The sequence below is a fragment of the Molothrus ater genome, chromosome 5 (genome assembly GCF_012460135.2).
Source record: "Molothrus ater isolate BHLD 08-10-18 breed brown headed cowbird chromosome 5, BPBGC_Mater_1.1, whole genome shotgun sequence".
Lineage (NCBI taxonomy): Eukaryota > Metazoa > Chordata > Aves > Passeriformes > Icteridae > Molothrus > Molothrus ater.
Genome location: NC_050482.2, coordinates 49,163,574 through 49,179,862, shown reverse-complemented (window position 1 = coordinate 49,179,862; position 16,289 = coordinate 49,163,574). Strand labels below are relative to the sequence as shown.

The following is a 16,289-nucleotide window of genomic DNA, read 5'->3' as shown; positions in this document are numbered from 1 at the left end:
CTGCAGGGAATTGTAAGCAACTTCTGAGCCTCTAAAGTTTAGGTAAGTTAGAGGGGACAAAATACAACAAAGAGATGAGTAGAAAATCTTTTGCCTAACTGTAACTCATGGTAGAATCTTTTGGATTCTGCCTTTTTTTAAAGGTAGACATAAACAAGGAATCTGCAGATAGGAGTCTACCTGTCTTCCTTAAACTGAAGAGATGAATCTCGAGCAATACCAAGCCATGAATTTGACTGCTACTGGCACTTGCAACCTCTCTCTGTCCCACTAAAATATAATCTCCCTTTTTGATAGCCTTGGCTCATCTGGATCGTGCCAGTTGTTGACATCTCAGTTGCTTGGCGCAGTCTGCCTGATACCTGAGCCTAGATGGAGTTATCCTTCAAGCCATGGAGACATAGGCTTGGGTGTATCATGTGGGGTTTTTGAGTAGGCTTTGGTTGAGCCAATAGTACTAGAAGAAATCTGGCTACATTTTCAGGGCTAGTTAGTGCTGAACTATTTCAAATAAATAACTTGACTTCTGTTGATATAGGTGTGTGCTCTGAGAGAAAATGGTGCTCTCTATCCAGTTTATGATGACCATGTGGAGATACTGGGAGCAGTTTGTAAATGCTTTTCATTTCTTCTCTTTGTCAGTGGCACATTGCGCATCTTCCCGACAAATCATCTCACACTGGAAGAATTGCACCAGACATGATTGTCCTGTATGTTTGCCTCTGAAAAATGCTGGGGACAAAAGAAATCAGCAATGTAAGTCTACTGGGGAATTCTGTGTGTTGAATAAACTATAAAATGCATGTTGGAAGTTAGACTTTCGTGCACGCAGATGGAAGTGGTGATGCTCCCAAACCTGGGAACATGGTAATGAGATTTTTCTCTTGTTTTAATCTCAGAGTATTTTTCTGGCTGTGATTGCTAGTGTTTATGAGACCTTTCCAACTTTATTGTATTTTTCTATCAAGAAGAAAGGGAAGGGTAAGGGTGAACAAATCATAACTCTCTCAACCAAATGGTTGGCTTTTCATTGCTGCTTCTTCCAGCTGGACGGTTTCTGGAGACAGATGTGTGCACGCGCGTTGTGTCGTTTCAGCCCTGATACTTGGTTCTGTCTTCATTCTTTGTTTGCATAAGATGTCACTTCCCCTTTCTCTTTGTGTCCCCTTAGTCTCCCTGACAAAATGTTTGGCAAGATTTTTGTCATTGTGTTATCTGTATGGGGTTTTTTCCTCCCTGCTTAATGTTACTGTAGCCTCTTCTCATGACTAATGTGAGATATTTCTTGGTTTAAGACAACTTAAAAAAAAAAACCCAAAAAACAAAAAGGGCAGAAAAGTTGTTGCAATGGCTGGTGGAAAACTGTATGTACAGTTCTGCCTTTAACCTCTGTGACATGCTGTGCCTCTGTTTTCACTTTGAAGCAAGCAGATGTGTCCTAAATACTTAAGAGTGGGATTTCCTCTGAGCAGCCCAAAGGGAAAACAGCAAGTTGGATTGGCTGGTTGAGTCAGAACTTGTCTCTCTGTTTCGTGACCAGTTTTTCAGATCTGTTCCCTGCATGCTTCCAGAAGGAGATGTTTTAGTTCTGGGCAGCCAGTGCACTCTGTCTGTCCCTGTATTGCTGGGCCTCTCTGGCTGCCCTCGGCTCTCCTCTCTAACTCGGCGTGTCTCTCTCTCGCAGCGCTGCTGGGCGGAGCTGCGGTGGGACTTGCCAATACTGGCTCTGTGGGCGTGGGGCAGCAGACAACGCCCAGCATTAACACTACCAGTCAGATCGACCCCAGCTCCATCGAGAGAGCCTACGCAGCCCTCGGACTGACCTATCAAGGGAACCAGATGCAGACACAGCCCCAGGCTCAAGTGAAGAATCAGCAACAGGGACAGTCACCCCAGAGCCTGCGCCCTATGAATCCTATGAGTAAGTTTATCTGGTAGTGTTAAAATGCAAACTACAGGCAACTTCCCCATGCTACATCTAATGCAAATTTTCTCAACCTACTAGCTTAATACTGCTAAAAATTTGCAAAAGGTAGGGCTTTGTGATATTTTAGACTTGAAAAAGCAACTTACTCAGTGGAACAGGAATATTAGAGGGCCCAGGTGCCCTTCTCTGGAAAACAAGTTCTCTGGAAAAACTAGTTTCTTTATAAAAATGATAATTTTTCAAGGCTTTTTTTTTTTTTTTTTTTTTTTTGCTTCATAATTGTACTGTAATGAAAGTTTCAGGATATTGGGGAGTTTATAATTGGATATGCAGGCATTGGAATGCCAGCATTCAGGGGTACTTCCCTGTCACTCAGAGTGCAACATTTTACATTTGTATCTCAGATATGTAAAGTTTGTTTAAAAAATGAAAAATAGTGAATAACTGACATCCTCCCTGAATCCTGTCATGTGATCTCATGTAGCTCTAAATTGTCTAAGTGGTTTATAGGAACATTGTAGGACTGGATAACAATTTAAATTCCAAGTGCAGTTAATCAGAACCTGGCTATCAATGGTGTCAAATGAAGTCATCTTTAACCACCAAGTCTAAGTTTGATAGTTTGAGATTACATCACAGGAGTTTTTCTCACTCTTAGCTGTTTGCTTGAGTTGCATAAGCAGATGTGGCTTTTTTAGCGGAAAAGAGGAAAGAGGAGCTGGCAGTGATTTATCACAAGCTTGTATGGGATTGTAGTGATCGTGCCTGTGTGTCCCATGAGAAGCTTGTGTGCAGAATGAGAGATTGGTGCAGAAACACACAAACTGCAGCCTGCAACCAACTGCTACTCTGCTCTGCAAAGGGAATGCTGCTCCTGAGTCACTCAGGAAAAGGCTGCTGGGTAGAGTAGGCTTGTTAATAAGATGACTGGCCCTCACAGATTGCATGTGACTTGCTAAAACTTTACCGTCTAGTGTGTGAAAACAGAGAAAAGGGCAAGGGTCCTGAGAGCTTAGTCTTAAAACAATTAGATTAAAATAATATGATTTTCTGTTGTGCCTTACAGTCTTTTCTGAAGCAAAATATTCTTATTTTTTAATGTATGTAATTACTTAGTGACAGTGTTTTGCCTATGCATTCCTTGCAGAACAGTGGGCATTCTTTGTGCAATTGCTAAGAAAATCCAATGAAATGGCATTGAAAAAGCTCTTGGAGTGTGAAGAACTGCAGCTTACTGTAGAACGGAGAAGCATGGAGAGTGTTGACGTTTGACTGTTGCTTCCTTATTAGGAGTGGGTAGCTAAGGAGGGAATTACAACAGGTGAGATAGGAATTATCAGGTGATGGCCTACAGGACAACAGGGCTAGTTTAGGAGAAATAGCAGAATTTGATGAGGACTGGTATGTGAAAAGATGCAGTCTTAATTAGCTCTAACAAATGGTGGGTTTTGACAGTTGAAAAAGGGAGAGTTTAGTAAAGGTTGACTGTTGTCTTGCACAGCAGTGTGCTTTCAGATGGCAAAGTGGATTTGGGAAGAAGAAAAGGACTAAAGAAAAGGAGATTTGGAACAGATTTATGAAAAATTGGTTTAGTACTTGGTTGTGATATTAGGGGTATGTATTAGGCTCGATATACCTAATTTCAGTGGGCTTCTCCTGTATGCAGTGTGTTATTTTGTTTGAAATACAGATTCTGTAGGATTCAAATGTCCTAAATACACGTGAAGCTTGGTAATGGTTTTCATGCTACTTGTGGTGTCACAAAATGATCTGTTTGGAAGCTCCAGACAGAAATATACTGCATTTTGCTTTACTAATTTAGAGGTAACTGTAGTGTGTGAAGAAAACAGGCAATTTTTATGGTGATTAAGGTATGATTCAGAAAACCAGATTTTGTTACGCAACAAATTAGAGGTGTTTCCTGCAAAGGATTGTCAGATTTTCCTTCTTTCAAGCATTTGAGTTAGTTGTAGGATCATTAAGTTATGCAGTGGGTGAGAAGGGACCTTGTCTGATGTGGGTGGTAGCTGATGTTTTAAGTTTTTGAAGCCTTTGTGAATATCCTAAGATTCTGAATGAAAAAATACCTGACTGCTTCTAAACAAAAAAGCAGAAGTGGTTGGACTCTTTCATTAGAGTCACAGGAAAGGACTCTGGAACATAATATTTGTGGCAAATTGAAATCGCTTGTTTGTTGATAAGTTCAGGAAGATATGCATAGGAGTAATGGGGTTGATGCTTCACTTGGAGGTCACCAGTGTTGTGCCTTGGGCTTTTTCTAAGTTTGTAAAAGAAAGAGGGGTGAAGAGAGCAATGGGTAATTAAATTCCCTGCACAAAAGTCCAAGTACTTGAAAGTGTAAACCCTTGTTATTGATGAACAGTTACTGATTTTGTGTGGTAAATGGGCTCTTCATTTTTTTGTATTCTTCTGTTTTCTAGGTGCAAATCCAATGGGAGTGAATGGAGGAGTAGGGGTTCAACCTCCTAATCTGCTGCCTGACTCAATGTTACATTCAACCATGAATTCTCAAAAGTAAGTTTGAATCCTTTGCACCCCAATGATTTTGTTTTGATCTCATGGCACTTCTTGCATAAACAGTGGAGTAAATGCCATTGATGGCTATCTCTCCCTTTGGATTTTGTAGCTTTTGTTGCAGTTTTCCAAGTCCTTGGGTAGAACAGCGTGTACTGTTTCACTGTGTTGTTTGGTGTGTGTGTGCAACTATTTCTGCAGTTTGTTCATTGATTAGGGAATGGCTGAACTAGCACTTTGTCCTAACATTATTCTAAAAGAGGCTATGACTGTAAGATGATTAAGCTGGGGCTAGACTTTTGCACTCAATTCTTGCTCTGTTTTTGAAGCCCCATGATGAGTGAAAGCGCCAATGTTGCCAGTTTGGGAGCCATGCCAACAGCTCAACCATCCAATACCTGGAATTCGAAAGCAGTGGCATGAAGACATTACTCAGGATCTCCGAAACCACCTTGTTCATAAATTGTGAGTAGCTAATATCAAAACAATCTCCTGGTAGGTGAGCTGCTACCCCAGAGGTGTATTGGAGGCTGAGGGGTTGCAGAAGGAAGCCTGACTTGCAGAACTATAGAGCCAAGGAGTGAATTTTGTCAGGATACATGGAGAAGGGAAAGCAGAAGCCAAAAGATGGAGCTGCATCTGCTGCTTTGGGGCTGTTGTCTTGGAAGTATCCCACTCCATGCTCAAGCCATCTACAAACATCTGCTGCCCCTGGAAGAAGTAGCAGTAGCTGCAGTCTGTCAGCAGATTTGCTTGCTGCTTTGTGTTCAAACCACTAGGATTTGAACACAATGCAGTTCTGCTTTGTTAATGCTGGGGTTAATGCTGGTCTGGGAACAGATAATATTTATATTATTTGTCTCCTTAATATTTTTTTCTTTAATTTTTTTTTTCTGCTCAGAGTCCAAGCCATATTTCCTACTCCTGACCCTGCAGCACTGAAGGATCGACGTATGGAGAATCTGGTGGCATATGCTCGGAAAGTGGAAGGAGATATGTATGAATCAGCAAACAGCAGGGTGAGATGCCATCCCCTGTGGTCTAGTTCTGTGTATTTCTGCCTTGATCCTGTGCTGACTGGGGAGGGAGAGGAATGAAAGCACAGATGGGACTTCCATGCTGAGGAAACAAGTGTTTAGGGACTGCTGGATGGGATCTAGGAACCAACCAGTTGAAGGCTGCTGCCTGGGTGTGCCAGGAGTTGAGATGTGCTGTGCCTGAGACTTGTCACAGTCCCCTAAAGGCAGTGTTGAAGCTCTTCACTGTGATTGTCCCAGAGAAATTTTGGACAAAAGGACATAAATATCTGGTGTTGGTCTAATAATTGAGAGCAGTGCCCTTAGCATTGCCCCTTTTTCCCCTCCTATCTGACAGTCCCTGCAAAGGGGAAGACCGCCTCTCACCCCAAACCAAAATGTGTGTCTGTAAAGCTGCTTTGCAAGTTTAAATCACTAGCACCAGTTGCCTTTTCTTAATGTGTCTCATCTCCTTTCTTGGCTTTTATTCCTCCCCAACAGGCAGAGTACTATCACTTGCTAGCAGAGAAGATCTACAAGATTCAGAAGGAGTTGGAGGAGAAACGAAGAACCAGGCTGCAGAAGCAAAATATGATCCCAAATGCTCCAGGCATGCCACAAGCTCCCATGAATCAAGGGCCCAATATGGGACAGCCACAGCCAGGAATGTCTGCAAGTAAGAACCTTTAGGTTACTGATCACCTGGTGCAGGAAATTCTGTACTTGTCATTTCATTAATCTGGTGACCATTTAGCTGCTCATGGGTACCTGACTTGTTTGTGGGCTACTGTTCATTGTTGTACCTTGATAACATGCTTCAGATGTCTCAGTTTCTGAAAGCTGACTCTTAAGTCAGAGGATATTTCTGTCACTGGAATGTACTTGTATTTTAAAGGAAGTTTTTGAGTTTGCCTCACACTTTGAGGACTCTTTAATAATGTTTAGTTACGGGATACACTTACTTTCTTTATACATGAGTTTTAATGTGTAATTCTCACTAAAATGTTTGGTGGATAAATTCTGGTGGTCTTCTGAATAACACTATCTTATTTCAATGTCTTTTTTTGCAGATGGTCCTCTTCCTGACCCAACCCTGATACGTGCCAATGTGCCAAACCAGATGATGAATCGCATGCAGGCACAGCCAGGTAAATATTTGAAGAAAATTTGCTACTCTTAAAAGTTTTTTAATGAATTTTTGAAGGAATCTTGGATTTGGACAGCTCTGAAGCATCAGAGACCTTGTATCATGTGCAGTTTTTACATTTGGTTAAGAAAATAGCTATCTATATTGCATAATTCTTACGTAAGTATATAATAAATATAAAACACTATCTCTAGTAGCATTTTGTCTTGTGATTTTGAGCTGCACATTAGCTGCTTGCTTTGTTAAATAAGGAGTTTGATGCTTTTGTAATTTCTGATCTTGTGTGCATAGGATGGTGGGATCAGACAAATATGGTGAGCCCAGCTAGCTCAGGTGAGGACATGTTGGTGGCAGAGGGAATGTGGTAAGAATTATTGCTCAGAAAAAAAGGGCAGAAGCTTTGTTACAAATTCAAGATGTGTTATAGGCAACATGCCAAGTACTTGAAGTTAAGATACAGTTTGAGATTCAATAAGTGAATTTCTAATATGTAATTAAATAATGCAACTTTCTGTGGAAAGTTGATCTTCAGCAGCAGGTGTGACAATCAGTATTTGTCATGTGTTACAGTAGTCCTCAAACTTAATGAGTTTTAATAACAGTGAAACAGATGTCTTGAGGGGGGGAAAAGCTGGTCTGTATTCTGAAAGAGTAGGTAGTTTGATCACTATATTTAAAATTATTCCATGTAACTAGTTAATAGAAGGCAATATTTGATTGAAAGCTGGTTGTTAGAAAGCAAAATTAAAGAAACAGCATTTCTTCTCCAAGTGTTGAATGGTGCCTAAAGAAAACTCAGGTCTTTGTTTACATGTGGTTTTTTGGCACAAATTCACAGGAATGAATCAGTTTGGGCAGATGAACATGCAGCTGTCACCGATGGGACCCCGACAAACCCCTCCTCTTCAGCACCCTGGACAGCTAAGTCAGGCCGGGGCCATCAACCAGGTCAGTGCTCCTTCCCTCCAGGCTTGGGTTCACAGGTTTGGTTCTCTTGTCTGTGGTTTCCATAAAATCAATCAATAAAAGAAATTTGAAAATAAATCAAGCATCACTTCTTCATTCTCTTGGCCCTTTGATTTCGGTCTTTTTGCTTCTCCTCTAAGATCTGCCTGATATATAGTAAATCTTTTGAAATTTGTGGTAAGAATTGCCTAAAAATTTAAGTTGAAGTGGCTTTTTGTTGCATTCTTAAAACAAGGAGCCAAAATAAATCTTAAGTCACAGTCCCAATCTGAAATTAATATCCTTTTACTTAGCTTTTAAGAGAAATCATAATTAATTCTGTCTTTTGAGAGGAGCTGTAAGCAAGCTTTTCACATTGTATCCTACAGATAAGTGTTAAGCATCAACTTCTGCAACAAGAGAAATGTTTGGTGGTGGGGTTTTTTTGGGTTTTTTTTTTTGTTTGTTTGTTTTTTGGTTTTTTTGTTTGTTTGTTTGTTTTGTTTGTTTGGTTTTTTTGTTGTTGTTTTGTCGTTTTCTCTTTTTTTGGAAAATGTTATGAAGGTGTATGCACATTGTGTGAAATGAGTTGCTTTCTTTTCCACCAGATGGGATTTCCTTCACGTATGCAGCAGCCAGGAGTTAGCCAGCCTTCTGGTCAGAATCAGTTTCTACAACAGACTCAGTTCCCTGCTTCTTCCCCGGGAATGAACACAGCAAGCATGCCTATGACTCAGCCTGGCAATCAGACACCAGTATCTCAAGTAAGTTTCTGATTTCTTAACATGCTGTCAGTGACCTTTGTCATAAACTGGTTATGATTGTTCAGTTTTTAGTAATGGAGAACAGCTTGTTTCCTTGAGAGACTTTTGGAATTATAATCGACCAAATTAATTTATCGAGACTTTTCATTTTTCTGGTGTAGCACTGGGAATGGTGAAATATTGTTGACTTGTTCTCAGGCTTAAATTTAGGTGTTAGAGAGGAATTTTTTTGGTTTGTTTTTACGGAGAAAAGAAGAAATTGTGACTCAGCATGCAGTAGTTAAGATTCTCTTGCTGAACAGCGAAACAGCAGAGCCTGAGAAATTAAGAGATGGCAGAATAAGTTATGAAAAGGCATGTCTATCCAGGCCTGTGTGTTGCTGGCTTTGGGGGATTAAGAGGGTTATCACTACTGAAGATCTGAACTTACAGTCTAGCAGTTTCCTTTCTGTCCTCTCCCTCTCCCTTTTCAGCAAGAACCTTTCAGGCCAGGAAGAAGTAGGGAACGTCAGTTTGCTTCTCATTGATGCTTCTTCCTAGTTTGCAGGCAAGATTATTGTGGAGTTACAGTTTTTTATCTTGACCAATACATTTTTTTTTTGTAATTTTATAATGGTAGAGTTACAGCTGTACTTATTTGTGATTATAAATTCAGTTTCTAATCTTGGGGGTGGAGGCATGGGCACACGAAGTGTATTTGAATGCAGTTTTCCACTGTGGTGCATTGTCCCATATTCAGGATGTACAAATCTGCAGTTTTAGAAAGAAATGTTTTGCAAACTGGAAGTGTAGGTGTGCCATTCTTTAAGTGTATCAACGAGTATGAGCTATTCTATTGAAACTTCTCTAAGAGAGATGAATAACTTATAAAACAGCCTTATGTTTGTGTAGAACAAAATAAATCAAGTAGACCATTTCTGCTCTTGAAAGAGTTTTTAAAAGTGAAGTAGATGATTTGTCACGTTTTTAAAGTACGCTGTGGGAAAGCAGACATTTGACAGTAATTTCTCTTGCTTTTCTATTCCAAGTCACTGCCAATGTGTACCTGTTTTCCCACAGGCACAAATGACCAGCGCTTCCTGTCCTGTGAACTCTCCTGCAATGGCTCCAGGTTCTCAAGGGAGCCATATTCACTGCCCACCTCTTCCACAGCCTCCCATGCACCAAAATTCTCCTTCTCCGGTACCCAGCCGAACCCCAACACCTCACCACACGCCCCCAGGCTTGGGCTCACAGCAGCAGCAGGCAGCAGCAGCTGCTGCCACCGCTGCCCCCACTCCTGCTCCTCAGGCAATGCCACCCGGACCGCAGTCCCAAACTATGCACCCCCCTCAGAGGCAGACTCCAACGCCTCCGCAGGCACAGCTGCCTCCACAAGTGCAGCCTCCAGTTCCAGTTACCCCTTCTGCAGAGCAGCAGCAGCAGCCCTTGTCACAGCAGAGCACCACTGCATCTGTTCCCACACCAACAGCACCGCTGCAACCTCAGCACCCCACAACACCTGTAAGGAAAAACTTTAATTGTGCTTTCCCTGATAATGTTTGTGTGCAAGGTTTCATTTTCAGTTGTGAGCTCCTGGCATGTTTAATATTAAAATAGGGTGGTTTTTTTGTATTTGGGGAGTAAACTTTTCCATCAAGACAAGTCTGTAGATCATTTGCTGTTTCCAGAGAGGAAATATATTACAGAGTTCTTGTACATGTTTTGAAATTCACTTTGAAACGTGGGTGAGGTTTTTGGTTACTTAAACATATGCATAGGACTTATAGGGAAAACAATGCCATTTTCTGTAGACAAGGCATTCTAGTGCATGCCTCTGATACATGTTTTCCAATAGCTGAGGTTGTGGGACCACGGTATTCTTCAGGGAAAACAAATAGAAGGACTAGAGTGCTTTTAAACTCAGTGGAAATGTAGCATAGGTAAAACTTAGATTAGAAAAGGAAAACAGGTTTGTTAGAAGCCTGTTTGTAATGTGTTTTGTTCCCTCAGCTTTCACAGCCAGCTGTGAGCATTGATGGGCAGGTATCCAACCCCCCATCCACCAGCAGCACAGAGGTGAACTCTCAGCAGACTGTTCCAGAACAGCAGCAGCCACCCTTGCAGGAAGTGAAAATGGAGATTAAAACAGATGAAGGGGAACCAGAACAAACAGAGATGCAAATGGAGGAGAAATCTGAGGTGAGATTGTTGACCAGATGTTGGGTAGAATACCTTCATCTAGTACTGCAGGATGCTTTCTGTCATTTAGAATTTGGTGAGAGCTGTAGGTGCTACCTGCTGCTGCTGCAGTTTTGATTGTTGTCTTTTGTCTTATTCCTAAAGAAGGGTCTGTTTTCTGGTGAAATTGTGGTAGTAGAGGTCAGTGGCCACAGAAAGGACCATTATAATGTGGTTGCTATGAAGCTTTGCTTTGGTAAATGCCAGTGTGAGGATGCACTTGGGCCAGTCCACAGCTGTTAAAATAGCAGATACTAGGATGAAGGGAAAGGGCTTCAGGTTGTGCCAGGGGAGGTTTAGACTGGATATTAGGAAAAGTTTCTTCACTGAAAGGGTTATCAAGCATTGGAACAGGCTGCCCAGGGAGGTGGTTGAGTCACCATTCATGGAGGTATTTAGATGATGTCTAGAGGTGGCACTTTAGGATGTGGCATAGCAGTGGACTAGGCAGTGCCACATTAATGTTGGATTTAATCTTAAAGGTCTTCTCCAACCTAAATGATTCTATATGTACATGATGGGCTGCTTTACTGGGCTTTGACAGCTTGTCACTAAGGACAGCCAGGAGTGTGGCTGCCAGTCACATCATCCTGGCAGCTCTGCTGTATGAGAGTCTGTTAGAACTGCCTGAAGAGGTACCCGTGTGTCTACTTGCAGCTTAGAACTCGTTAGCAGCTCGTCAGTTCTGCTGTGCAGTATTTAAAGATGGATTCTAACACGTTTGCTCAAGTTTTAGACGAGTTTTGACTACAAAGGAACTAGAAGAGTGGGTGGGCAACATGACAGATAGGTTTAAAGGACAGAAATGTGGATGGGTGGCCAGGAGATTCAAGTGACAGGCTCCAAACTGCTTTCCAGGCTAAAGTCGAACCAGTCGTGGAGGAATGTAAACCCGACCCAATGGAGCAAGAAGAGAAGAAACCTGAAATTAAGACTGAAGTACCAGAGGGGGAAGAAAGACCTACTACTCCAGCAACTCAGTCTTCTCCAGCAGCTGGGCAGTCTAAGAAAAAAAGTAAGTAGAAAGACTGTTTTTACTTAAATTCACTGCATCTCCCTAGAGAAATCTCTGCAGAGGAAAAAAACCTGGGCTTTCCTTTTTGGTACTTAGTGGATTATGTGGTACTTATATGGATTGTTCCTTGTGGCTTCTGGACAAAAATATCTAATAATACATGTGCTTATAATTGGCTTTGGGCAAGTTCTTTAAGCCTTTAGAATTAGACGCTAAGCCCTAGTAAAATTGTCAATACAATGGAGATTTGAAATACTCAGTTACAGATTCTGTAGACAATTTTTTTTCTTGGGGCCTCCAAGAGGGGATGTATCTGGAATGTGAACCATCTCTACTCATCAATGTCATCTTATGGTTGCCTTTTCTTCAGGTGATCATTTTAATATCCTCCTCAGGACTCAGTGTTGCAGAGGATAAAGAAGCCATGCTTAAGTACCATAGACAGACAGACAATGAATGGGTTTTTTGCACAGACATGATATTTTCTAGCAGGTTTCTTCCTTCCAGCTGTTCTGCTATCTTTCTAACATTGATTGTTTTCCACAGTTTTCAAGCCAGAAGAGCTGCGGCAGGCACTTATGCCAACACTGGAGGCACTTTACCGTCAGGATCCAGAGTCTCTTCCATTTCGACAGCCTGTGGATCCCCAGCTACTAGGAATTCCTGTGAGTGTCTTAGCAAGACAATTTCCTGGTTTTAATTCAAAACTACTGTATTCTGACATACCTGTTCAAGAACAGTTTACATCTGTCTTCTTAACATCTTCACATTGATGTGTTTGGGAAGGTTTAACTTAGGCAGTGGAATAGACAAGGTCTGATTTAGGGAGGTTTGTTTGGTTCTGTGTTCCTTTTACTAAATAAGCAGATACAGCATGCACTGGAATGATTTACCAACAGAACCCCAGTGCTGTATGGCCTTCTTATGGTTGTTGCTTCATGTTGTGATTCTCTTATTGCTGAATTTCATAGCTGTTTCTCATCATATATAAATCTTTTCCGAAGATGTGGGAAATTAGGCAGATAAAACCCACTTAAAAATGTCCGTTAATGATTATTATTTGTTATAGGAAAGGAAGAAACAATTTAAGTTAGAGGTTTGTTTATGTTAAATTTTCTGCTTGATTTAGAATTGTCTTGAGAAGACAACTATCATTTAAGGATCTGTGTTTTTGAACTCTCTGAACTGACCACACAAGTTTACAAAATGTAAACAAATACATAGATGTAGAAGTCCTTTTTAGGTGCTGCAGGTGATGTTTTTTGCCTGAAAGAGTTATTTGCTATTGGTGTGCGGTTTTTTAAAGCAGATGCTGCAAAATTTCAAGGCCTGCTATATTACAAGCGTTTATACACTTGCTAATATTTTTAACAAGCTTTCAATTGGCTGTCATTCTGCAGACTTTTGTAGATGTTGCACTGTAATCAGTGGTGGATTGGAAAAGGGCATTCTTTAGAGGACACATAAGTTTTATCATAAAGTTATTTATTTTTGTTAGGTTTTCTGGGCTACTGAAAACAGTTGCTTTATATTAATGTTCTTGTGTAAGTCTTTGGATCACTATGGCTGCAAAAACATTGGCATTTTCTACTGTTTGTAATAGATGTTTTGCTGATTAAAATTAGAGTGACTTGATTTCATTAGTTGTGAATGAACAACAGTTGTGAATGAACAACCTGCGAAATAAAGGAATAATGAAAAGAAAGCACTGGGGAATTATATGCTATTACTTAGGGATTGCATTCTGTGTGTCACAAGCAGTTTGACAATCAAGTCAGGGAGGAACCTGTTTTTCTTGATGAGAATTTACAGGCTGAGAATGCACATGCTGTCATGTTAAAACACAGTTCTCTAGGAGGGTTTTGATGTGCTGTGTTTTCTTGCAGGATTATTTTGACATAGTGAAGAACCCCATGGATCTTTCTACTATCAAGAGAAAGCTAGACACAGGACAGTATCAGGAGCCATGGCAATATGTAGATGACATCTGGCTCATGTTCAATAATGCCTGGTTGTATAACCGCAAAACATCCCGGGTGTACAAGTACTGCTCCAAACTGGCAGAGGTGTTTGAGCAAGAAATTGACCCAGTTATGCAGAGCCTTGGTTATTGCTGTGGAAGAAAGGTAAGAAAGTAAATATCTTTAGTCTGTTTCTTGCTTCCTTGAATTGAGGGGGTAAAATATAGCAGTTGAAGTTGTGATCAGTTATGGTGTGTCAAAAATTTCTGAAGTTTACCAGGATTTAGCAATCCTGAATAATCTGAATTTGAACATTTTGTGGATCTTCTAATTCTATCTAGTCCTTAAATAATGTATTTATATGTAAGCCCTTGGGGGGAAAAAGTCAGCAACAGAAGGCTTATTTTGTTTAGGACAGACTTTTGCTATTGCAAATTAAACAGGTGTGGTTTTATTCCTTCAGAAGTTCTGTATCTCACTGTATATTGAAATAGTTTCCCTTGTTTTGATGTGCTTTCTGTCTTTGGAGAAGAGTTAACTGGAGAATAACAGCCCACTCAAGGTCTTTTGGAACAGCACTTTGTACACTATGCTGTACAGAGAGATCTGTGCACAGAGTAAGGTGGAAGTGTTCACTGTCTGGGTCACACTTGCTTCCCATGGAGAGCAAGTGCAAATGTGTGAGTACTAAGGTGACCCATTCCTCTTTGCAGTTGGAGTTCTCGCCACAGACTTTGTGTTGCTATGGCAAACAGCTATGCACGATCCCTCGAGATGCCACTTACTACAGTTACCAGAACAGGTAAGGAAAGCTCAGCTGGTGCAGTTTTGTGCATGCTGCAGTCAATCTGTTACAGGCATGCGTGTATTTACATAGAAACCCTCTTTATATGTGTACACCTTTATGTTTTACGATAAAATTTTTTGCTGGAAGTGCTCTTGAATAGTTTTCCTTGTGTGCTAATAATGATTTCTTTGAGCAAAAGTTCACTGCAGCCTTTGCTCTTCCCTCCTTTGTTTGCAGAAATGTGATGTCTTACTACATTTTGATCCTGCATTTAATTAAATATCTTCAATTACCTACAAATCATATATATGAGTCTGTTGCTTTTACTTCCTACTGTGCAGCAGTATTTTTCATGCAGAACACTGAGTAGACTATGCAGAAAGTGTATTGGTGCTCATAATACATATTGGGTTTTGGCAAGTCTTTGGTTTTTCTTGTGATTTTAATGCTGAAGAGCAAACTTACTTCTGTATTGCACATCTTAACTGGAAGATCTGTGTATTCAGATCTTCAGCAGATTGATGCTTGCTTTTTCTTACAAAGTTTTTTTAAAGGGAATTGTCTTGGCAGTAGCTATCAGTAGCTCTGTAAAATGCTGTCCCTTCTGCAGTTCTTTTGAGTATCCTTTTTTACTTGGGGTTTATTTAAGGATTTAAACTTACTTGACTTCTGAAAGGAGGTTTCTTGCTAGTCATCTCTGAAGGTCATCTCTGGGGAAGTGAGGCAGGAAGAAACAGGCAAACACATGCTTTAACATTCCCATATTCCCTTGCCTGCCATCAGAATGAACCTATGAGAGCAGAGAACTGCTTAACTCCAAGATCTATCAATTTATTAGTTCCTGCTCTCCATTCATTCTAAAACCTCAAACAAACAAATACCAGCCGCAAAACAAACCAGAATGACAAAACCATGAAGGATTTTACCTGAAAGCCAATGTTTTTGAAGAATTGTTTCTTTAAGCACCTGATCAGAGGAAAGCAATCAAAGATTATGCAAGTTATATCTTGGCCTTTTAAAACTTCATAAAGGTTTATAGCAGCAAATGATGGTTTTTAAGCTTCTTCTACTTATTTAGTCCTGTAATACCCCACAATAGCTATTGTAGTTTTAGACTTGCATGTAGAGTAGAGCTTGTCTTGTCATGTCAGTATCTTCTGCTTATGTTTGTCCATAGGCAAGTACTAGATGCCCCAAAAGACTATTGCTCAGAAATCTGACATTTGACATGTTTGCAAATGTTAGAAGGGAAAGTTTGCATTGTAACAGGTGCCTACATGTGACTTGTAGATTGCATCATATATACACATGCATATATCTATAGATTGAAATGTATAATTCCAGAAGTATTGTTCTCTGCATTATCTCAGATGAAAACTGGGAAAGGAGGTTGAGACTTGTCTTTTCAGCCTAACAGTTGCTAATAACATAGATTAGTATGGCTTTATAATGAACTTGTTTGAATTTTTTAATTTCTATTTTTAGCTGCCTTGTGCACTCAGTTAACATGCTTTATAATGGAGAAGCCACAGCTTTAGAACTTTTTTGAAGGCTAGGGTAGAATCCTGAATTAATTTCTATTTTATTGAAGTACAAATGAAATCCTTCTCTGTAATGCTTGCTGTAGTGATGGCTGGACTGTTCTATGTGCAGACTGGGCTATGGCAGAGTCATATCCATGTAGAGCATTCTCTGTCTAGTTCATGTTAGTTAACATCGAGTTTGACAGTTCTATTAGTCTGTAAGAATTTTAAGGACAGATTTTATTGTTCCTAAAGTTTCTGGTATTTAGCTTTTCCTTTCAACTGGGAGAGAATTCTGTGACCTTTTAGCATTTAAGATGGAAGACTACCTCTCTTCCATTGATCTCCTGCAGATCCTCCTCCCAACAGAACTGCTGTGCTGATGTACAAGTCAGAGTAGCAGTTCCTCCTTCCTTCTGCTCTTTCCCCTGTCTCATTTTAATTCTTTG

At 40.4% G+C, this 16,289-nt stretch overlaps 1 protein-coding gene across 1 annotated transcript in view; it reads left to right on the top strand.

Annotated features, from left to right (window-relative positions):
- Positions 1-16,289, top strand: part of EP300 (E1A binding protein p300) — a 60,062-nt gene that overhangs the window by 26,218 nt on the left and 17,555 nt on the right. The window contains 16 exon segments of the mRNA XM_036400432.2: positions 643-756; positions 1,685-1,921; positions 4,369-4,462; positions 4,792-4,861; positions 4,863-4,927; positions 5,364-5,481; positions 5,980-6,154; positions 6,549-6,626; positions 7,464-7,573; positions 8,179-8,334; positions 9,394-9,837; positions 10,327-10,515; positions 11,413-11,569; positions 12,116-12,234; positions 13,456-13,695; positions 14,244-14,332. Coding sequence (XP_036256325.1) covers positions 643-756; positions 1,685-1,921; positions 4,369-4,462; positions 4,792-4,861; positions 4,863-4,927; positions 5,364-5,481; positions 5,980-6,154; positions 6,549-6,626; positions 7,464-7,573; positions 8,179-8,334; positions 9,394-9,837; positions 10,327-10,515; positions 11,413-11,569; positions 12,116-12,234; positions 13,456-13,695; positions 14,244-14,332 — 2,455 coding nt within the window.